The sequence below is a fragment of the Oryzias latipes genome, chromosome 9 (assembly GCF_002234675.1).
Source record: "Oryzias latipes chromosome 9, ASM223467v1".
Lineage (NCBI taxonomy): Eukaryota > Metazoa > Chordata > Actinopteri > Beloniformes > Adrianichthyidae > Oryzias > Oryzias latipes.
Genome location: NC_019867.2, coordinates 22,147,930 through 22,172,523, shown reverse-complemented (window position 1 = coordinate 22,172,523; position 24,594 = coordinate 22,147,930). Strand labels below are relative to the sequence as shown.

Sequence of the window (24,594 nt, the reverse complement as noted above, 5' to 3'; positions counted from 1 at the left end):
GTTAAGTTTACTTGAGTTGAAATTATTGTTCTAAAATGTAATGCAGCCATTGTTTTTCCAATTTTTTTAATAAATGTATGAACAAAAATGAATAATTTACATGTATTATTTAAATCTGAGCTATTTTTAACAATCTTGAAAGGATTTTCATATAAATATCAGATGTACATATTTAGAATTTCGTTTTATATGTTAATATTTATTTTTATACATGTTAACAATAATCCTGGTCTTCTAAAGTCATGTGTGTCACAGTTGGAGCTGAAAGGAAAGCAAAGATTTGTCCTTGCAGACAGACGTGACTCTGCTCGTCCTGCATGTTCCTGGTGTTGTCCTGCTGTGGCTCAACATCTATGGCTAAGCAGTCGCCTTTGCTGATGCACAGAATGTGCAGAATTGAACTGCAGGCAATGATTTTCATTGCAAAGGTTGGTTTTACTTCCAGTGCCCCCAGAAATATTGCTCTCCTCCTCATCTTTATCATGCCAAATGCTCTCTTCACAACAGAGCGTGTTCTGGAGTGGTTCTGGTTGTAACTGCCTCAATGGCATTCCTCATGGGTTCCCTGTAGGGTGTCAGCAGCATGATGGGATGTGCAATGCAGGGATACCCACCATCACCCAAAAGGATCCTTCAGGTGGGTTTGTTTGATTTACATAAATTGGGCTTTTACGTAGAACCCGTGAATCATGGATTGACCTTGGATTCCTAACAAAAATATCTATAAATTTGGCATTAGAGTCACATACAGCATGCATTTTAATGGAATAAAAAAGCTTCCTGTTAAAATAACAAGCTGCATTTTCTTTTAGGGCCTTTATTCTTATGTGGCAGCCATCAATGCTCCTTGTGACCCTTTGGAAGGAGAAAGACCAAGCGAGCTGCTAAAATCCAGAGGCGACTTATGGTAGTTCATTCCCACTGGGAAGCTGGGTGACCCTGCTCATCAGCTGGAGGATGCGGTCTGCCGTCCTGTGGACAAGATCGCTCACGGTGGACCGTGTCATGTCAAAGACTCTGGCTACCACACTGTAAGATGTGCCACACGCCAGCCAGAAAAGAAACACCAGGACGTCAGTCTCCTGTGACCCCCCAGAGTGTGAGGAACCCGAAGCTGATGCTTCAGGACCATCGACCCAGATGCTCGATGGTCCTGCGGGTCAACCGAAAATCCAGTCTTGTGTCGGACTGACCGTCAGCGTAAAGGGGCAGGACAGACACCTTTGTGTTGGTAAAGCAGTAGAGACGTGGAAGACCCTGGAAAATGCAACATTAATTATTTCATTGAGGAAATTAAATCACATTTTTTTAATGTTTCTATTTATTTTGATGTCTTACATTTTAAATTATGAAGTATTTATTAATTCTGGAAAATCTCGTGGTTTTTATTTGGCTGGGTTTTTGGATTTTCATTTAAACTTTTAAAAATGAAAGTTTTTGTTTTGTTTTTGTTTAAAACAAGTGATATGGTTTGACTCTGAATAAAAAATTCTAAACTTTGAACTCACAAGTGTTTCATGTAATTGGACTACACAACTCACTTGAAAAAGAATGTTAAACTCTTACCCAGCAGACTGTGTAACCTTGAGCATGATTAGTAACAAAGTTTAAGTTAAAGTTTAAGTTTAACTAAAAAAAAAGCTTTAAGTTTAACTCACAAGTTATTCTGTCTGGTCAGGGCATCCAGAGGAAATCTTCTGAGATGTCTGCTTGTCCTTGCCGTCCTGTGATGCTGCATATCTGCTCGTTTTCAGTTTGATCTCACGAAAAACGGTTGAATTATTGCCAGGAACACGTACAGATTCATTTTCAAAGCCATTTTCAGTAAGGTGTAAGAAAACTGCAGAAAAAAATGCCTCCTTGCAAGAGCTCGTTAATCGTTCAGCGGCACAAAAACAAAATAAATATTGGCATGAAAAAATAACTTGGTGGTTTATTTATGAACAAATACATTAAATCAACACCAAAGTGTTTGTAATTTAATTATTTATAAATCAGTCACGTTTTCCATGATCAGAACACAGCAGATTCATAAATAGTCTTTGTAAAATGTTCATATTTATTATGTTTTTACTCTGACAAATAAGTGTCATTCTCCACGTTAAATAGGAGTAGTTCGCCTCCAGACCAGGTGGTGGCGGTAATGCGCCACTTTGTTTCCGTGTCAAGCGCGTTATGAACAACACCCAAAAGAAAAAAGTACTGAGCACGGGTGTCTGAATTGCTTTTAAATTCAGATAACTATATATAGTTCTGCACTATATAGGGTTTTAGTAGTTAGGGATCAGTGCAGGAATTCGGACACAGGTTCATTTCCACTGAAATGCCTTCAGTCGACCAACTTCGTTTCTAACAATAAAGTAAAAAAAAAAACGTTGTTTCTACTGAAATGCCTTCCGTTTCTATTGAAATTTTCACATGTGTATGTGAGAGCATTTTGGATAGTGTGTGTGAGAGCATTTTCACATGTGTATGTGAGAGGATTTTCACATGTGTATGTGAGAGCATTTTCACATGTGTATGTGAGAGGATTTTCACATGTGTATGTGAGAGCATTTTCACATGTGTATGTGAGAGCATTTTCAGTAGTGTGTGAGAGCATTTGACATGTGTATGTGAGAGCATTTTCAGTAGTGTGTGTGAGAGCATTTTCAGTAGTGTGTGTGAGAGCATTTGACATGTGTATGTGAGAGCATTTTCAGTAGTGTGTGTGAGAGCATTTTCAGTAGTGTGTGTGAGAGCATTTCACATGTGTGTGTGAGAGCATTTTCAGTAGTGTGTGTGAGAGCATTTCACATGTGTATGTGAGAGATTTCACATGTGTATGTGAATGAATACATTTTCAGTTGTATGTATACAAGCATTTCACTAGTGTGTGTGAGAGATTTTACATGTGTTTATGAATGCTAATTCTGAATAATGTCCTACACGGCACCTCATACTTTACAGTCACAGACCCATTCACCCAGTCACACACACATTCACTCACACATTCAGACACTGGTGGCGGCTCCGCTGCCAAGCACAGGCGCCCGCCTACCACCAGAGGCAAGGTGGGGTTCAGTGTCTTGCCCAAGGACACTTCAACTCATGGGCGTGCAAGGCGGGAATTGAACCTGCAATCTTACGATCATGGGCCGACCGCCCTACCGCTGCTCCACGGCCGCCCCAATCTAATCATTTTCTTCAGAGTCACTGTCAGACTCTGAATTTTCAGAAATGTGATCCTCTAATTCTGAAACCTCCTCTTCTGAATCGTCTCCCTCTACACCATCATCAAAAACGTCTCTCTCTTCTAAAATCAATTCCAGGGCCCTCTGCGCAGAAAGTCTTTTGGCCATTTTGATCAGTTGTGATAAGAAACCACACTGGCAAAGCTATATTTATAGTGTCCCGCCTCCAATTTGTAGCAGATAAAGAGCGAGATATTAAAGACTCCCGCAAGAAAGTCAAATGGTCAAATGTGCGGGAGAACGACAGCAAACAAAGTTGATTCTTGAATTATTCTAACAATGTTGCAACCTTGCGCGGGAACCGCAGGTGCAGAAACAGAACTCACATTTACAGTGAAACTTTCTCTCTCTGCCACTCTCTCTCTCTCTTTCTCACTGGTCACACACACACACACACACACCTACACACACCCACACACACACAGCAGGCCCAGACAGGTGGAGGACAGAGTGTAGGTACATAAAACATCAATTTCCACACTTCTATTAGCCCCGGGTCCAGTGGAACCGAACATCTTATATGTAATAGAAATGTGTTGGGGGGGTATACGGTGTGTGGTCATTAAAAATGTATTCTGATATCTGTTCTTCACAGAAAATGAGCCAAGGCCAGTGAGTCTGAGTTTGAAAAATTAATTAATTGTATCATTTTTCTTTTGATAAAAAATGAAAACGGGTCCCACAGACCCGAACACCATATAAGGGTTAAAGCATGCCTTGTTTTTTCAAACAAAAAGGAGAAAACTGCTGTAAAACGTCTAAATAAAGGGTTGAAGTGGACTGAAGGGTGGCCTGAAACATGATGGAAAACCATTTTTGTACAAAAAACAACTAGTAAATCTTAAAATGACATCTCTCAGCATCAACTCTAACAGGTATTCTATATCTGAAGTCACCCAATATAATACAAATCAGGCTTTGTGGGCTGAACCTTCAAACAGAGCTCTACCTTCATAGGAAATCTTAGAAGTGTGCTTTCTTTATACTTGGCTGCACAGAGTTTAAAAGGGGATTTCTGAAACATTCCTTGATTTCTCAAAAGAAACACATGACAGTTTGCATCAAGGGAAAACCTTGTCAAGGATCAATGAGCTTATCCAGAGAAAATATATGCGAACTTAACAACGACCTTAAGGAAATGATTAAACTTTTTCCGCTGCAAGCCTACATCTGAGATCTTTCAACTTGAACAAGTGGATTAGTTAATTAGCCACTTGTTACATGCTTTCACCCTCTCATTGCAGGTGCAAATAACATTGTACCTTGTAAATTTTGATGTGTTTGCTGAAAGATGAATCAGATGACTTTTTCTTTTTGGGAAAAATTGCAAGTATTAAAAGTGACCCTTGGTACAACTGTCCCCCGTCACCCTGCTTTGTTGAATCTATGCCACCAAGGATTAGGGCATTTCTAAAAGCATAACAGGGTCCAAGCTGGTACCGGCCAGATGTCCCTAATAAAGTGGTCAGAGAGTGTATACACAGTGTGTTCCGCATTATTATGGAAATTGGATTTAAGTGTCAAAAATATCAAATTCTTTGTTTTTCAATGAAAATCGTGGAGGATTTTGAGTTTTTGGGCACTTTGGATCACTGACACTAGTATCAGACACCTGTGATGATTAGTTCGCCAGATGAGTTCAATTAAAGGACAAACTACTAAAAAGGATGTTCCACAATATTAAGCAGACCAACATTTTTAAGCAATATGGGAAAGAAAAGGTTCTCTCTTCTTCTTAAAATATAGGTAAATAGTTGAATGCCTAGGACAAGGTATGAAAACCTTGGATATTTCACAAAAACGTAAGTGTTATCATTGTGCTATTAAGATATTTGTGGTTTATTCATAGCACACTTGTTTGTGCAGATAAGGACAAAATGAGGTTTCTACAAGACAAATACATCAAATTAAGAGAGCAGCTGCTAAAATACCATTACAAAGGAGCAAGCACATATTTTAAGCTGCTGGTGTCTCTGGAGTTTGACAAACATCAGGATGTAGAATCCTCCAGAGGCTTGGAGTTATCCATAAACCTTCAATTTGGCCATCCCTAGACAACACTCACAAGCAGAAACAGTTGCAGTAGGCCCAGACATACTTGAATACTAGTGTTTAAACAGTTTTTTTCACTGATGATTGCCGTGCAACCCTAGATGCTCCTGATGGATTGAGTTAAGTGATTGAGTTGGATTGAGTGGTTGGTGGATGGCCACCATGTTTCAACAAGGCTACGTCGTCAGTAAAGAGGTTGGTTGAGTGATATAGTATTTTTGGCCGTAATCGTGAGGAAAGAGCTGGTCGGCTCCTTTAGGTTTTGAAGGTGGGAAAATGACCTGTCATGCTGCAAGGAATACCTTAGTATCATTGGCTGCTATGGCCATGAACAGAGATAAACTGATGGTGTAACCCCATCCTCCCCTGACCTCCACCATATTGAGGACCTCTGGAGCATCCTTAAGCAAAATATCACTGAGGGTGGGAGGCAGTTGACTTCCAAACAGCAGCTCTGGGAGACTATTCTGAAATCCTGCAAAAAAATACAAGTAGAAAGTCTTCAAAAACTCACAAGTTCAATGCAAGGATTGTGACGCTGCTACAAAATAGGGGGTCCTATGTAACTTGACCTATTAAGATGTTTTTGATTGGAGTAGCTTTTGATTGCTGTAATCTAGCCACAGGGGTTGCAAGCCAGTTGCCTCTGTGCCGGTCCCAAGCCCGGATAAATAGAGAGGGTTGCGTCAGGAAGGGCATCCGGCGTAAAAATTGCCAAAATAACCATGCGAATCATCCACAACACTTTAGACATACCGGATCGGTCGAGGCCCGGGTTAACAACGACCGCCACCGATGCTGTTAACCTACAGGGTGTCGGTGGAAATTTGACTACTGTTGGTCGAAGAAAGAGGGGAGGCAGAAGGGCCCGTGGCCAGAGAGAGAAGGGAAAAGGCAGGAACATAGGTTTGAGAATAGGGACTCTTAACATTGGCACAATGACAGGGAAAGGCAGAGAGCTGGCAGACATGATGGAGAGAAGGAAGGTAGATGTACTGTGTGTGCAGGAGACAAGGTGGAAGGGCAGCAAGGCACGTAGTATTGGAGGAGGATACAAACTGTTCTATCATGGTGTTGATAGGAAGAGAAACGGGGTAGGTGTGATTCTGAAGGGGGAGTTTGTAAACAGTGTTCTAGAGGTGAAAAGAGTCTCAGACAGGATGATGAGCCTAAAGTTAGAAATTGAAGGGGTGATGGTGAATGTAGTCAGTGGGTATGCGCCACAGGTTGGCTGTGAGTTAGAAGTGAAGGAGAGATTCTGGAGTGAGTTGGATGAGGTCATAGAGAGTTTTCCCAGAGGAGAGAGAGTTGTTATTGGAGCAGACTTTAATGGGCATGTTGGTGAGGGCAATAGAGGTGATGAGGAGGTGATGGGCAGGTTTGGTGTGAAGGAAAGGAATCTGGAGGGACAGATGGCGGTGGACTTTGCGAAGAGGATGGAAATGGCTGTAGTCAACACTTACTTCCAGAAGAGAGAGGAACATAGAGTGACATACAGAAGTGGAGGTAGGAGTACTCAGGTGGACTACATCCTATGTAGAAGAGGTCATTTGAGAGAGGTTAATGACTGCAAAGTGGTGGTAGGAGAGAGTGTAGCCAGACAGCACCGCATGGTGGTGTGTAAGATGACTCTGGAGGTCAGGAAGAAGAAGAGAGGGAAAACAGAAAAGAAGACCAAGTGGTGGAAGCTACAGAATGAAGAAACTTGTGAGGAATTTAGGCAGAAGTTGAGACAGGTCCTGGGTGGTCAGGATGAGCTTCCAGATGACTGGGAAACTACAGCAGAGATTATCAGGGAAACAGGTAGGAAGGTGCTAGGTGTGTCATCTGGAAAGAGGAAAGATGGTAAAGAGACTTAGTGGTGGAATGAGGAAGTACAGGAATGCGTCCAGAGGAAGAGGTTGGCTAAAAAGAAGTGGGATGTAGAAAGGACTGAGGAAGGTAGACAGGAGTACAAGGAAGCGCAGCGTAGAGTGAAGAGAGAGGTGGCAAAGGCCAAACAGAAGGCTTACGATGAGCTATATGACAGGTTAGACACAAAGGAAGGAGAGAAGGACTTGTACAGGCTAGCCAGACAGAGAGACAGAGATGGGAAGGACGTGCAACAGATAAGGGTGATTAAGGACAGAGATGGAAAGGTGCTAACAACCCAGGAGAGTGTACAGAAAAGATGGAAGGAGTATTTTGAGGAGCTGATGAACGTGGAAAATGACAGGGAAAGAAGGGAGGAAGATGTGGTTGTTGTGGAGCAGGAAGTAGCAGAGATTGGAAAGGATGAGGTTAGGAAAGCTCTGAAAAGGATGAAGAGCGGAAAGGCCGTTGGTCCTGATGACGTACCTGTGGAGGTATGGAAGTGCTTAGGAGAGACAGCAGTGGAATTTCTAACGAAGTTGTTCAATAGGATTTTAGAGAGTGAGAAGATGCCTGAGGAATGGAGGAGAAGCGTTCTGGTTCCGATCTTTAAGAACAAGGGTGACACGCAGAACTGCAGCAACTATAGAGGAATAAAGTTGATGAGCCACACAATGAAGCTGTGGGAAAGAGTAGTGGAAGCCAGGCTTAGGAAGAAGGTGGAGATCTGTGAGCAGCAGTATGGTTTCATGCCCCGTAAGAGCACCACTGATGCCATTTTTGCTTTGAGAATGTTGATGGAAAAGTACAGAGAAGGTCAGAAGGAGCTGCATTGTGTGTTCGTAGATTTAGAGAAGGCGTATGACAGGGTGCCTAGGGAGGAGCTGTGGTACTGTATGAGGTCGTCTGGAGTGGCAGAGAAGTATGTCAGAGTAGTTCAGGACATGTATGAGAGAAGTATGACGGTGGTGAGATGTGCTGTAGGTCAGACAGAGGAGTTCAAGGTGGAGGTGGGACTACACCAAGGATCAGCTTTGAGTCCTTTTTTGTTTGCTATGCTGATGGACAGGCTGACAGACGAGGTAAGACAGGAATCTCCCTGGACAATGATGTTTGCAGATGACATTGTAATTTGCAGTGAGAGTAGAGAGCAGGTGGAGGAACAGCTAGAGAGGTGGAGGTTTGCTCTGGAAAGAAGAGGCATGAAGGTCAGTCGTAGTAAGACAGAATACATGTGTCTGAACGAGAGGGATCAAGGTAGAAGCATTAGGCTACAGGGGGCTGAGGTGAAGAAGGTGCAGGAGTTTAAGTACTTGGGGTCAACAGTTCAGTGTGATGGGGAGTGTGGAAAAGAGGTGAAGAGGCGAGTGCAGGCAGGTTGGAGCGGGTGGAGGAAAGTGTCAGGAGTGTTGTGTGACAGAAGAGTGTCAGCAAGACTCAAAGGAAAGGTGTACAAGACAGTGGTGAGACCAGCTCTGCTCTATGGGTTAGAGACGGTAGCAGTGAGACAGAGACAAGAGGCTGAGATGGAGGTAGCGGAGATGAAGATGTTGAGGTTCTCCTTAGGAGTGACCAGGTTAGACAGGATAAGGAACGAGTACATCAGAGGGACGGCTCATGTTGCCTGTGTTAGCGACAAAGTCAGAGAAGCCAGACTGAGATGGTTTGGACATGTTCAGAGGAGGGATAGTGGATATATTGGTAGAAGGATGTTGGAGATGGAGCTGCCTGGCAGGAGGGCAAGAGGACGGCCAAAGAGGAGATACATGGATGTCTTAACAGAGGACATGAAGTTGGCTAATGTTAGGGTAGAAGATGTCCATGATAGAGTGAGGTGCAAAAGGATGATTCGCTGTGGCGACCCCTGATGGGAAAAGCCGAAAGAGAAAGAAGAAAGAAGAAGCTTTTGATTGCTGTAAATATAACCTCATAATGCAGCAAATTCAACAAATAAACATTTTCAGTTCTTTAGAGTATATCAGATGTTGTGGAACTGTTGTGCGTAAAAATCTAGGACAGTGCATTTCAAGGTTTTTTTTTTTTGGAAAAAACAAAAGAAAATAAAAATTATTTTTAGGAGGTTTGCTAAATAACATTTAATATATACCGTACTCTAATGCAGTGGCGGACCGTGCATTACACATGGCTGAATCACTCAACCCCTCATGAATCATTTTACGATGCAGAAACGAGCTTTGCATTGCATAGTGAAAATTCCTGTAGCCACAATAAATACCTCTAAATAAAATGAAACAAAACAGTAAACAAATCTCCTTATGATACTAAAGCCAGCAAAAAACATTGAAAGTAACCACATATATTTGGAATATTATTTAATATGATATTGATAATTTCACTCACCCAAAACTTGGATTATTTGAAGACGAAATCCATCCTCCTCTCTGTCCTTAAAAAGAGTTTGATCACCCTGTCGTGTAGGTTATTGTGCTTCAGTTCAGTCAAGAAGTCTTTCTCTATTGACATCAAGGCCAGTGCTGATAGCCCAGTCTGTCCAGTTGTGTTTCTTGCATACGTTTTAAATCCATTTAGAGCCAAAAATGTCCACACGACAGACACAGTGGACACAGGGATGGTCAGCGCCAAACACACAAATCTGTACTGCTGCTTCAGGCTCTCACTCATATTTTTCTGATGAATGACGCCTAGGAGATTAGTGGGAGATTTTCCTGCAAAATCCTCCATGGCTGTTTTCAACCGAGACAGATCAAAAAGTGCTCCGTGTCTCTGTGCCAAACTGGACAAGGCTGCATGTTGGACATTTTTCCTGTATTCCTGAAACTTCTCGGGGTTGAGGAGGGTGACAAACATCAGTTTCTCGTGGTCTTGAAATCTGGTCTGGTCTGGGTCTGGCAGAATATGTTGTCTATAATCCTGACATGAAGCTGGGGATCGTGCTCGCATGGATCTTGCGCTTGACATTTTCGTCCACTGCAGCGAGCTCTGTGGCCTCGTAGATTTCCTCATATCTGCTACTCTCTCCCTCAACAGTGTCACAGAACTCCTTTACTCTGGCCAGACAGATGTGCGCTACCCATTTTGGTAACTAGCACGTCTGAACATGCCATGAAATGTGTAAGGCGAAAAAACAAAACTCAAAACAATCCAGACATGCTTTGAATCCATCAGTACAGCGCATAGAGTACTCATCATATTCGTCATGATTCTCCAAAATGTGATCAAGCAGTTCTTACAGAGCCTCTCTCTTCTCAAAGACTGTATTGACCACTCTGATCTGGAAAAATATGCAACAAAGCCATTGAGATTGGCAAAAAATATATTCTTTTAGCTTTGAGGCTCCTTGACTCAGTGCTAAATTGAGGACATGTTTACAACACCTCTTATGGGCCCCCGTCTTCTCCTGGGTGCCTTCCTCCTGGGCGGGGGCGGCTGGCCCCTGCCTTGTTCCTTCCTGGACCAATCGTGGGCCGGGTGGGTGGCTGCCTGAAGCACGGGGCGGGTCTCCCTTGGGGGTCCAGACTCGTACCTGGAGTTGGGGCGGGGGATGCCCAAAACTACTGGGTGGTGATGAGGTGCTCGTCTGGGGCTGTGGGCGCTCTTCTGGGGCGGGGCCCTGCGTTGGGCCCTCCCTGCGCGGCGGGGGGGCTGCTCTTCTGGTTGAGCTATAGATGCACTCTCTGTCCCCGATGCCTCCCAGCTCTCTGGCTCTGGGGGCCCCGTGGCGGTCCTGCTGGCCTTGGCCTTGGGTGGCGGATGTGATCACCCAAGGGGTGTTGGGGGGTTCTAGCTGCCGCAGCTGCTGCGGCGGGGGTCTTGGTGTGGGGATGACTGGGCACTCTCCTTCATTCTTTTTACATTCCATTATCCATTTTAGAGGAACATGAACACTCACTTGAGCACAGGTGTTAGCTCACCTTTGCACAAATAGTTTGCGTGATTAAATGAAATATTTCACACTAGTTGGTTTGAAGGCATAAGTATGCGCGTGTGAACGATATTTGTATTGTGTGCATGTTGACATGTGGACGTTTTTGGAGCCAACAGGTGTGTTTATAACATTCGAGTGTGTACTACATCTGAACCTGACGGTAATGATAAACATTCAGCAACTTATTGCTTTATGCTGCTTCATGGTTTTAACCCCCCCCCCCCATAATCACCCTCCTATCCCCACCTCTCTAACATCTCTCTCTTCTTCCCTCCTTCCCTTTTCCGTCCGGTCCAACACAACATATTTTCAAGTATTATTAAAATAAACAAAGTTTTGCCTCGATTACAAAAGAGGTTTATTCAGACATACCTCTGGTTTGTCAGAAGATTCATAACCCCTGTTGTTAAAGTAAAATATGTCCAACACAAGAGGCCTTCAGCTCTCATCTGTTTGCCCAGCTGTTGGACAGGGCAGGTTAAAAAAAATCTGATTGGTTGAAAGAAATGAATGTTTGACATTGATTTTGCTTTAGAGGGCCTTCAGATCTAATATTGCAGGCCTCTTGAGCTCTGACTCTGCCTGACAACTAAGGTTAGCTGAAATGTGATTGGTTAAATGCTCCAACGTGAAAATACGTTTGTGTTGAAGCAGCATAACCATCATAAATACAATAAAAGGGAATGGACACACCATGGAATGGACAGGGATGATTTAATGAGTATGGACTGTCATTTGCATTGGCTATTTGGATTTTTTTTTTTACAAAAATATAATTTGCCTAATACTTTGAAAAGACTGCTAGTTGTGATTCTAAACACATTTGATAAGCTTTAAAACATATCTCCTTTATTTTGAAAAAAAAAAACCTGATAAATGTGCTCATTATTGCTAACAATAAGCTTTTAGATGCTTGTTACTACATTCTTCTAAATAATGCAAAAGTAAATATTAAAATCTTAAATACCTTGAAATTCCGATCATTTATTTCATGTAATCGATTACTGATGGATTGTACTCAAGTTAAGTGTAATCTGATATTTTTTTAATTAATGACATAAACAGATAAGAAGGTTGTCAGCCTGAATAATCAAAGAAAATATTGAGAATATTGCCAAAAATGTCATAAGATAAATTCATTTATCTTCATGTTTCGCTCCATAAAAATGCTAAAATAATATGCAAAAGAGTTTTAACTTTTTGTCTGCTTGCTGTCCTGCTGTGAACCACATTTTCCTTCTGTATATTTACTTGCAGAGGTTCAGGGATGAGGTGATAAACTTTGACTTTTCTCCATCAGGTGTAAGCTGTTGACGTATCCAGAGGACCTTCCACAGATCTCTGTGGTCTTCATCTTTGTGAACGAGGCACTGTCCGTGATTCTGCGCTCTGTCCACAGTGTGGTCAACCACACTCCAGCACACCTGCTCAAGGAGATCATCCTAGTTGATGACAACAGTGACAGTGGTGAGACCAACACACATAAACATTAAAAAACAGCGTTTAAAAAAGATAAGGCTTTTTGTTAAGTCTGCTGAACATTGATGGTAGTGTCTGAGGCATCAATATAATGAGTGTTTTCCTATGTCTGTTTGTGACTGTGCGTGTGTGTGTTTCTAAGATAACTATGGGTTCAATTTAGACAGAAACCGCTGAGGGTGGACTCTTGAGCAGCTTTTGTAACAGCTTTTCTAACATCTAATTCTTGTTCAGCTCAAAGCTGGAAAATAATTTATTTTTGTCTCCTTTCACTTCTGTCTCCATGGTAATGTGAGGAAATGTTTCTGTAGCATGAATGTGGCTCAATCCACAGTGGTTTCAGTGCTTGGTTTCACATCCCTAAATGTTCCTGGTTTGGAGACAGAGGGACAGATTAGAGCAGAGGTGGGCACTGAGGGCCGCAATCCTGCATGTTTTCCAGCATACCCTGCTCTGGCATGTTCTGTTTGGCTGGACACACCTGAACCAGGTAATCAGCCATGAGTAGGGCAAGATTATTGGCTGGACACACCTGAACCAGGTAATCAGCCATGAGTAGGGCAAGAGTATCTGGAAATCATGCAGACACACCGGCCCTCGAGGCCTGGAATTGCCCACCCCTGGATTAGAGACTACACTTAGCTTTTGTTAACTGTCATGAACGGGTCTGTCACAGTCTGGCAGAAGAAGAAGGCACATGAAATACTCATGAAAAGCTTAATCACTAGATCGACCAGTCTGTTCTCATCCCTATTTGGCACTTACCGTATTCCATTATAAGAAGAGTTATCAAACTCCAAAAAACAGACAAAACTATTGTTAAGAAGAAGATCCTCTCTTGGTTGTCTTAATTGGATTTTTGTGGAACATTATTGCTGTCTTTATAATGGTTATGTTCCATTTTTTATTATTATTATTATCACCTCTAACAATAATGCAAATCTTTTATTTTCTGCAAAATGTTGGCTTTTTTACATTAAAAAATAGTGCAAACAGTCTGAACCCTTCAGGCTTTCATCCAACATTTTTCAAGGAGATCCCTGCAGCTCCACTCTAACCCAAGTGCTGTGGCCTAATACTTGACAGTAACTGAATGCATAATGCTTCAAAACTAGTGTGCTAACAAGCCAGTGACTGTATAGATGCCACCACATGTTTTATGTTCTTTGTAGCATCACTTATAACCTGTTTGTAATTTTCTAACAAATGCTAAATGCTGGTCTTTATTTTATTTTATTTTTATTTATATTATTTTATTGCTATTTTTATTCTTTGATTGTTATTTTATTGCTTGCTGTTTTGCACTGCCATGCTAGTGAGAAACATCTCGTCTCACCTGTGTATTTCTCTGCAAATACTGCATGTGGAATGACAATAAACCAAATCTTGAATCTTGAATCTTCATATACATCAGTGTTCTTTCATCAAATCAAATCAAACTTTATTTATAAAGCACTTTTCATATACAAATTTAACAGAAAGTGCTTTACATTAAAACACAACAAAATATAAAAACAAGCATTGACGATTTAAAAATAAATAAAATAAAAATAAATAAATAAATAGGGCCCCCGTCCCCGTACCTAGCCACCCACTACTTTCACACCTCCCACCCCCTAAGTGATGGCAAAGGACAATGAGAAATAGGCTGAGCACTAAAATAGGATGCAGGGAACGCTGATAATTAGAACCTCCCCCTCCGTGAACAGCCGCATAGACAGCCAAATGCAGCATCACAGGCGGGGACCGCTCCACCACAGCTAAGCGGTGATGCAAGTCCCCATCTAGAGCCGCAGTGGCTGAACAGCAGCCGACCCAGAGGGAGAGGATCCAGCTGAGCAATCACCGGAAATAAAAATGAATAAAAAAGTAAACATATTGATAAAAACAATAAAACATTAAAATAAGGTTAATTAAAATAACACGTTAAAAATCAAGTTCAAGTTCATAAAACAAGATAAAATGGATAGATAAAATAAAATAAAAAAGTACATATAAATAAATAACAGAATAAATAAATAAATAAAAGTAGTAAAAAATTAGCTAAAAGCCAGGTTAAAAAGATAGGTCTTGAGCCTTTTCTTAAAAACACCAATGCTCTCTGCGGCTCTCAGGTCCTCCGGCAGACTGTTCCATAAACGGGGGCCATAGTGCTGAAACGCAGCTTCTCCATGGTTTTAGTTTTTACAAACGGAATGGTTAACAGACCAGTGCCAGAGGATCTCAGGGTCCGCGAGGGTTCATATCTTACTAAAAGATCTGGTAAATAATAAGGCGCAAGACCGTTAAGACATTTAGAAACGGTTAAAAGTATCTTAAAATCAATCCTGAAGCATATGGGGAGCCAATGCAGGGATTTTAAAATTGTGGTGATGTGACCCGCCTCCTGGTCTTTGTAAGAACTCGTGCAGCAGAGTTCTGGAGATTCTGAAGGTTCTTAATGTTTTTTTTGGAAGACCAGCAAGCAGGGCATTACAAAAATCAACTTTACTCATGATAAAAGCATGCATTAGCATCTCCATATTAGCAAGAGAGAGTAGTGGGCGGACCCTAGCCAGATTTCTAAGATGATAAAAACCAGTTTTAACCACCTGTTTTATATGGGGGATAAAAGTTAGCTTAGAGTCGAAGATAACACCCAGGTTTCTGACTGTTTCTGAATGACTTAATGAAAGTTGCTGTAGCTTCAGAAACTGTTTCTCCCTCTTGGCTTCAGGACCGATAACTAAAATTTCATTTTTTTCCTGGTTGAGCTGCAGAAAATTACTTGCCATCCATAATTTCACATCTAAAATACAGTTAAAAAGTGCTTCTATTGGTCTTGTGTCATCAGGAGACATAGCTATGTACAGCTGGGTATCATCAGTATAGCTATGAAAACTGATGTTGTGGCTCCTGATGACATTCCCCAGAGGAAGCATGTAAATGTTAAAAAGCAAGGGGCCAAGGATGGAACCTTGAGGCACACCACAATTAATTTCATGGACCCCAGAAAAGTGTGTGTCCATGCTTACCATAAAGTTTCTCTCCATGAGATAAGATTCGAACCACTTGAGAACAGTCCCTGAAAAGCCAAGACTTTTAAGTCTGTTTACAAGGATCAGGGGCCTCATTTATAAAACTTTGCGTAGGATTTGCGTCAGAAGTGGCGTACGGATGAAACATAGGACGTGCGTACGCACAGAAATATTCGGATTTATAAAACCGTGCGCACGCACATCCTACGCATCTTTCCCTTAATAAATCACAACCAATTCTAAATGCAGCGCAGCTTTTGCGGCTTCATGACACGCCCATAGTTGCCCATAAATAGTCCGTGAAACGCCCACAAATTAATATTCATTGATTGCGAAACCATGGCACACACCGAGAGGAAATGAAAAAAACGTTACTTCACTCAATGTGAAGTAGAAGTTATCGTTGGCGAGGTGGAAAAGAGGAGAAAAGTGTTGTTTGGAGGGCACAGTGTGGGCATTACTAATGCCAAAAAGGCACGTGAGTGGCAAACGGTGGCAGACGCCGTAAATGCTGTAGCCTCACAACCTCGGACCGTGGTTAAATAAAAAAGAAATGGTCGGACATCAAAGTCGAGGCAAAAAAACGTCTGGCGCTTCAACGCCAGAGTGTGTCTGCCACGGGGGGGGGGGGACACCGGAGCTGACCCCTCTTGATGAGAGACAAGCGGCAAGAATTGGGGAATCCCTTAGTGGAGTGGTGACTCAGGCGCAGGGGGACGCCGACGCACTATGCACCGGGTGACACACCCCCAAAAGCCCGCAGAGGTCCAACAGGACGGCTCGAGGAAGTCGGAACCGGCACATAAGCCACTCGTCCTCTTCTTGCTGTCTAAAGATGCGTTCACTCCGAATTCTTCCATTTGCCACATCTTCTTAGAGCGCAAGATCAGCCATTGTGCATCATTATGCATTGTGATGGGGCATTTTATTTCCATCCATTTAATTACATCTGAAAAGGTACAGATGTCGGTAATAATCGACGTGGAAATGGGAAATTGTTCAGCGCAAATGTAATTTCTTGTTGCTTTCTGCATGGTTGAGACATACGCCATACATTGTTTTATCAAAAATAAAACGAACTAAAGGCATATGCATGAATACCATAATTCCGTACCTTATGAAAAAATGTTTTACTATGAAAACAACTTTCCCCAGTGGACAATTAATATGTCCGTCTGTCTGTCTAATTGGCTGCATCTATATCTGTTCCGCCAGACGGACACATTGACGAGAATATCAGTTTTGTACATTATTTCGTTCTGTTAACTATATTATTTATGAGGATGAATTGCACAACATGCCAATATTGCAGAACAAATTTCACTTTTCTTTCTGCAAATAAGTGTTCATTTGAATTTCTGTTGTAATTTTCGTTTGATTTTTTTTTATTTGTTTCACTGCTGATCGATCAAACGGGTGTTCGTGTAGGCTGTTAATTGTAAGACTTGCTTTGTGAAGTCTTCATGTTATTTTTGAGAGGCAGTATTGTCATTTTCACTTTCACTTTCACGTGTTTCTTCCATCTGCCGACGGTGTCGCCGTTTCTCATTTCACCCGTTTTTATGTGTACGCCTGGGTCAGAGCTTGCGTGAAGGACCGCACATTTTCCCTTCAAGTTTGCTTTTTATAAATCTCAACTATTGCGTAGAGAGTGGCGTACGCCTTCTTTTGTGCGTACGCAACGTTTATAAATGAGGCCCCAGGTGATCAACAGTATCAAAAGCTGCGCTTAGATCCAGTAGAACTAGTACTGAGATCTGACCTGAATCCAAGGCACATCTGACATCATTAACTATTTTTAACAAGGCTGTCACTGTGCTGTGGTTCGTTCTAAAACCAGACTGGTTTATCTCAAAAATGTTGTTTTGTAAGAGAAACTCATTTAGCGGAATAAAAACGAGTTTTTCTAAAACCTTACTTAAAAATGGCAAGTTGGACACAGGTCTGTAGTTATTAAGAACTGAAGGGTCTAAATTAGTTTTTTTGAGTAACGGTTTAACCACTGCCATTTTAAAGGCAGCAGGAAAAATACCCGTCTGTAGAGAGGAGTTCATGATATTTAAAATCTCCCTCTCAAAAGACCCGTAAAAGGATTTAAAAAGTGATGTGGGGATGGGATCTAAAAAACAAGTTGTTGGATTAACTTGGGAGAAAACTCGACCAAGTGTTGCAGCTTCAACCAGGTCAAAACTGTCCAGTGCTTCCTCAGGTAAAATCAAGCCATCATTTCCAATAAAAAGGCTTTTCTGTCCATTTATGATGTTAGATCTGACAGAATCAATCTTGCATCTGTGTCCACATCATTCTAGTTGAGGAATCCCACTTTGAATGACTGCAAACCAGGAGAGAAAAGAACGAGGTTGTAGTTACTTGACCAATGATAGTGTTACATGTGAGTGATGTTATCACTGTAAAAAGTGATTCCCTAAAAATTAATAAAAAATTCTTAAAATAAAAAATAAAGGCAAAAAATTGCCAATGGGCTAGGGAAAGTGATGTTACTGTAACAAGGAGCCACGAGTACACGAGGACTCATGAAGAGGTAGGTGGCTGGCACACGTGGGTCAGAGACAGGCGAGAGTCGCGGCAGGCGGCTGGCAAATGAGGGTCAGAGACAGGCAAGAGTCAAGGATCAGGCAAAGCTCAGTGCTCTGTGTAAATACTGCTGCGAGTGATTACATTTATTTTCAGTTTTTTACTTGTCCTGTCCAACAGCTGAGCACACAGATAGGAGCTCAGGGCCTCGTGTGTTGGACATATTTTACTGATACAACAGGGGGCTCTGGATCTTCTGACACTCAAGGTGTGTATTTGCATAAGCCCCCTTTATGATTTAGGATAAACTTTATTTATATTGATTACATTTGTATCCTTTTTTTTGTTGAAATGGACGGAAAATAAGAAGAGGAAATAAGGGAAGGGAAATTGGAGACGGGGGTAAGGGCAAAGAAGAAAGGGGGAAAAGGGGAGTTAAGGAAATCTGGAGGATGATTACAGAGGTGGTGGTGGGTGTTACAATCATTAAGCAACAAGATGCTGGAGGATTATCATCAGTACTGTGTGGTATAAATGTTAGACAAAAGGGGTGGGGCCTGTCCACACACATACTCAAGTGTTACAAACATAGCTGTTGGCTCCAAAAATCTTCACACACAATCATGTCAAAATGTATTCATCACAGTTCACACGTTCATATGCATACAAACCAACACATGTGAAGCATTTCATCCTGTCACATTTTTGCAAGGTGAGCTGACACCTCTGCTTAGGTGGATGTTTATGTTCTGCTGAGGTGGATGATAGAATTCAAAAAGAGTGAGAGTGCCCAGCCATTGCCTCGCCAAGACCCCGGCCGAAGCAGTAACGGTGGCCAGGGACCCCGACACCAGCATGGTATAGCAGATAAAGGGAATCCGACCGCTGGCCAATCTAGCCAGTCACTAACACCAGGACTAGCAGGACCATTACAGGGCCCCCTACGCCAAAGAGCAGGGAGGCACTGGAGCACAGAGAGAGCAGGCCCCAGCCCAGCCAGGAGCATAGCCCTCCCCCCCCTTTAAGGGGCCCAGCGCAAAACCCTACCCCTGGAGAGCCGCCTAGCCCCAGATGAGCAGCCCAACACCACACGGGAGCTCCAGGCATCCGCCCTCCCCAACTCCAGGCACGAGCCAGGGCCCCCCAAGGGAGACCCGCCCCTTGCTTCAATGCAAACACCCTCCCACCTGCGGGAGGTCGGGAAGAGACCACGGCAGGGGCCCCCCACCTCTGGCTGAGGACACCTGTTACGGGCACAGCCCTCTGCTTTGCTCTCATCTTGTTGCTTGTCACTTCAGTTGATTTCCTGATGATGTTCACCTGGGACTGCAGCTTCCTCAGCTGTGACTGGCCGCCTGCTGGTCATGTGGTGCTCCTCTACCAGGAAGCTGGAGCCTATTAAAGCACACCTGGGAGCTGGGCCTGGCAGACTCTCACTATGATCCTGACTCTCTTTGGCAAACAAACTGCTGCTGCTTCTGACTAAGCTGTTTTCCTCAGGTACGTGGTGAGAGATTGTGATCAGGCAAGTCTGGGGCCCAATACATTTTCACACGCAGGCTGAACTTTGTTAGACACACCAGGTAAGGGGTTGGTGCCATTTCCTGTAATGTTATGTATGTTTTTATTTAGACTAGTTAGGAAGTCTTTTGTTGTTCCTTTTGATTTATTTAGGTGCGGAGTTGGGCCTGGTTTTGTTATATTGTGTTTGTTTATTTGGCACGACCCAAACGTCACGACCTCCCCCACAGGTAATGGTTTGCAGCAGCCTGAATCTTTCATTAATATAAACTATTTATATATACATCATTCTTGACTTCTTGTCTTAATTCATGGTTGTGCTGTTGCGCCCTCCCCAGGGACGTAACAAGTGGGGGCTTGTCCGGGATATCGCAACCATGGAGTAAGCAAGTGTTTTTTTTCTGGTGTTATAGTTTGCGTGTTCTAGTAGAATCGATAATGAGCTTTAATCTGCAGGCTTTCCTTGATAGTCCGAGGATCGAAAACCTTGAGTCTTGTCGTAAGACCGACTTATTATGCGTTGCTGCTCATTTCGATATACCAGTGTCTAAGAGAGAGAGCTCATTTAGTGGAGTTAAAGGTCCTTGTCCCCGGTGTCCCGTCTGTCTCTAAAGATGAATCTGTGTGGCTGTGGCGAGCAACGACGTGGGTGATGTCACTCCTCCAGGAAAGGTCGGGGGGGCTGAGGTCCCTCCTACGACTTTACCACGCTTTGATCCTTTGTCTCCCGAATTAGGGAGTTCTAGCAGGGATGCTAGGCTTAAGCTTCGGCTCACACGGCTACGTCTGGAAGCAGAGGAGAGGGAGAGGGACAGAGAGCGACGGGTAGAGTATGAGCTCCGCCTGCAGGTTCGCAGGATGGAGATTGAGGCGGACAAGGAAGTCCGGCTGAAGCAGCTGGAGGTTGAAGCTTTGCAACACTCGGCAGCACAGTCGTCGATGCCGGTAGTGGCAGACACAGCTACTGCTTTAGCGGTTTCTGACGGGAAAAGATGGTTTGATGTGAACAGAAACATAGTGATGGTACCTACGTTTCGTGAGTCTGAGGTGGATTCTCACTTTAAAGCCTTTGAACGCGTAGCAATAGCTCTTGACTGGCCAGAGGACATGTGGTCCATATTGCTCCAATGTAAGCTGGTGGGGAAAGCTCAGGAGGTTGTATCCTCTATTTCTGTTGCTGACTGCTTACAATGCAGTCCTGAAAGAGTCCGGGATTTATCCGCTACAAGAGAAGGGGGGGTCCACAAGGAGTGTTGTAAATATGGCCTGACCGGGCGACCAGTCAGAGCCCCCACTGATTGCCTCAGTGGAGACCCCAACATGCCAAGCCTCCAAGGTCCAATACCTATAGGACCCATTCCACAGACAGCCCCCCAGGAAGGGGCCATCCCCACCCACCCAGACCCCGAGGCCATGGAAGGTGCCACACAGAGCAACAGCGGGTCCCAAGAGGGTTGCAAATCCCAGGACCAGAGTAGGAATGCATTCCTGTTTTTGTTTCAAAAGAAATTACAGTTGTGTAGCTGCACCCCTGACACGTCACGCTTTCACTGGAATGAGGGCCGCGGACTCGGCCTTCAGTAAACTTAAACAGCTCTTCACCTCCGCACCTGTCCTGGCTGAACCCATAGTAGAGGTAGATGCATCTGATACTGGGGTGGGGCAGTGTTATTGCAGCGGGTGGGTGTTGACCACAAGCTTCATCCTTGTGCATTTTTCTTTCGTCTGCCTACTCCAGCAGAGCGATATTGTGATGTAGGGAATAAGACACTCCTAGCATTAGAGGAATATAGGCACTGGTCGGAGGGGTCAGCTCAGCCGTTTGTGGTCTGGACAGATCATAGGAACCTGCCTTATATCCAGACTGCAAAATGGCTGAATCTTAGGCAGGCACGGTGGTCCCTGTTTTTTAACTGGTATAATTTTGTGGTTTCATACCGCCCTGGCTCCAAGAACGCCAGACCAGATGCCCTTTCCTGGCAACAAGAACCTTTTGGGTGTGTTCTCTTGGGAGCTGGAGAAGGACATCAAGGCTGCACACAGCCAGGAGCCAGACCCTGGAGGGGGTCCTCCTGAGAGACTTTTTGTCCCTAGCGCCGTAAGGAGCCAGGTTCTAATGTTTCTCGTCTTACCTGACACCCGGCAGTCTGCAGAACTATCTCCTTTCTACGTAGCCGGTTCTGGTGGCCCAGTCTGGCTCAAGAGACACAGGAGTTTGTTTCCGCCTGCACAGTCTGAGCTCAGAACAAGGTCCGTAATCGCCCACCTGCTGGACTTCTTCATCCCTTGTCAGTTCCGAGCCGCCCGTGGTCCCTCACAGCCCTGGACTTTGTAACTGGCCTCCCCCCATCTGCTGGTAAAACTGTGATCATGACAGTTGTGGACCATTTCTCAAAAGCGGCCCACTTTGTGGCCTTGAACACAAGCTGCCTTCTGTCGTAGAGACTGCCAAGCTTGTGATGACCCATGTATTCATGTTTTCATGGCATCCCGGTGGACATAGGGGGTCCACAGTTAATTTTCCAGGTGTGGAAGGCCTTCTGTGCAGCGTTTGGTGCCACCGCCAGCCTCTCCTCGGGCTTCCACCCTCAGTCTAATGGTCAGGCAGAGAGAATCACCCAGAACCTAGAGGTGGCCCTCCAGTGCATCTATTCTCGCCACCAGAACTTCTGGAGCTCCCTGCTTCCTTGGGTTGAGTATGCCCACAACTCACTGACCTCCTCAGCTTCATGTACAGTATGTCCCCATTTGAATGTTCCCTGGTCTATCAACCCCCGCTGTTCCCAGAGCAGAAAAAGGAGGGGGCAGTCCAATTGGTCTAAAATCTTTATCACTGCTGCAGATGCATCTAGAGGGAGGCTCATGCTGCCCTGATTCGCTCATCGGCAACAAACAAAAGGCTGGCTGATCGACATTGCATACCGGCACCCACTTACTCGCCAGGTCAGTTGTCATGCTATCCACAGCCAACATAAAGCTCCAGACAGAGTCTGTTGAGGCGGTAAAGGTCATCAACCTTTGGCGGTGAGATTACGTCTACCAAGGACCCTGCGCATCGTAGCTCTCATAATAGCACAAAACAATCCAGTCTTCCATGTTTCTCATAAACCTCATGTCACAAGCCCGCTGCAACAGTCTAACCCTCCACCCCTCACTGATGGTCAGCCTGGCCTACACTGTCCAGGCTTGCTGGACATCAGATGGAGGGGAAGGGGCCTTCAACACCTTGTGGACTGGGAGGGATATGGGCCTGAGGAGAGGTCCTGGGAACCATCTTCCTGGATTCTGGACAAGACTTTCATCCAGGACTTTTTATAGGCAGAATCCGGACAAGCCCGGCGGTGCTCCCACAAGAACATGTTAAAAAAAACACAATTTTCATTGCAGTGGGTCTTTGATAAATTGGAATTTGGTAATTGTGTGCAAAGGTGACTGATTCTTTCCACTACCTTATTGAACCATTAAAACACAATGTTATATGTATGACTTTGTCAGCTAATTTAGTAAAAATAGACTGCAAATGTGTTAGGATTACATTTAGATCAAGTTTTCTTTAGTCTTAGTTGTTGGTCAAACGAGTTTGTTGGCGTCTGAAAAATTAGCCACATTTGTCCCAAAATCTTGCAATATTTTTGACTAAAGCAAAATAAGTCTTTTGAAGGCGTAACCCTTGTGCTATCTTAGATTACCCCACCCTTGCATTGACGTGTTCTCCCTACCATGACGAAGGTGGATAAAGGTGGAAAGATTTCATGTAATCCATGAACACCACTGAGGTTCACAAATCATTGAAGAAAAAAGGTTCAGCGCACTGTCTAGTGGGTCTAGATCAGTGGTCCCCAACCCCCGGGCCGTGAACCGGTACCGGTCCGTGGGTCATTTGGTACCGGGCCGCACACAAAGAATAAATAACTTGCATTTCTTCCGATTTATTTATTAAAGAATCTGAAAGATGTTTTATTTTGAAAAATTGCCAGATTCTCTGGTACATCGGTCTATTCAGGGGTGCTCATTACGTCGATCGCGATCGACCGGTCGATCTTCAAGGACATGACGGTAGATCGCAGGCCAGCAAATTAAATAAAAAAAAGTACTTCTAAAAAATCCACCAGCCAATCAAAATCCTCACCGAGAAGTACGGGACTTCATGTCCAATCGGACATCTTCTTATACATACGTCACTGCACATGCAGGTTTAAATTCACTAAGCGTAAGTTCTGTCTGTCATCAGAAATTCGCTTTCTGACCGCAGCACGGCAAGTCCCCGGGAGAAAACCACTCCGGACAACCAGAGTGTTTATTGAAGCCCAGCGTGTCTCTTCCTGCTATCAGCTTTGTGGTTCTCCCCCGACAAATACGAGCTCATTAAGAAAGCTGTTTTTTTACGTGGCACGCGCTTCGTACAGAGCCATCAGCGCCTTTGAAATGCCATGCTTCCCGCATTGCATGGTTTACAACACAGCATGACAAATGATAGTCACTGCTTTCTGTCTTTGTAATAAAACGCCATATCTGTTAATACAAAAGTATTTTTGTGTAATCTTACTATGTAGTTTTTAATCATCAGTATAAAAACAAAAAAGGCCCAGCAAGGAGACAGAAGAGGAGCCTTCAACTTCCAAAAAAAGAAAGCTACATTTAATAGACAGTTCATTTTTTTGTGTGATGTCAACTGTTAAGCGTGTGAAAACAAAAGCACAGGGTTCGTCTTGTCACATATTTGATCCTCCATCATCCTAGTATTGCTACATAATCATCCGCCTATATTTGAAAGACCGGTCCGTGAAAGTTTGTGAGACGTCATACTGGTCCGTGGCATGAAAAAGGTTGGGGACCACTGGTCTAGATCAGTGTTTTTCAACCAGTGTGCCGCGGCCACTGGTCAAGTGCGCCGTGGAGAAATTGCCCTCATTCACTGATCTAAAAACATTTTCCATCTCCAGGAAATCAGCTCTTTGTTCATCCAAACAGGCCCTGATAAAACACTGAGTAGTTAGGA

At 43.7% G+C, this 24,594-nt stretch overlaps 1 protein-coding gene across 1 annotated transcript in view; it reads left to right on the top strand.

Annotated features, from left to right (window-relative positions):
• Positions 1 to 24,594, top strand: part of galnt9 (polypeptide N-acetylgalactosaminyltransferase 9) — a 173,413-nt gene that overhangs the window by 39,354 nt on the left and 109,465 nt on the right. Inside the window, exon 3 of the mRNA XM_023958682.1 lies at positions 12,344 to 12,510. Coding sequence (XP_023814450.1) covers positions 12,344 to 12,510 — 167 coding nt within the window. The remainder of the gene's footprint in view (positions 1 to 12,343; positions 12,511 to 24,594) is intronic.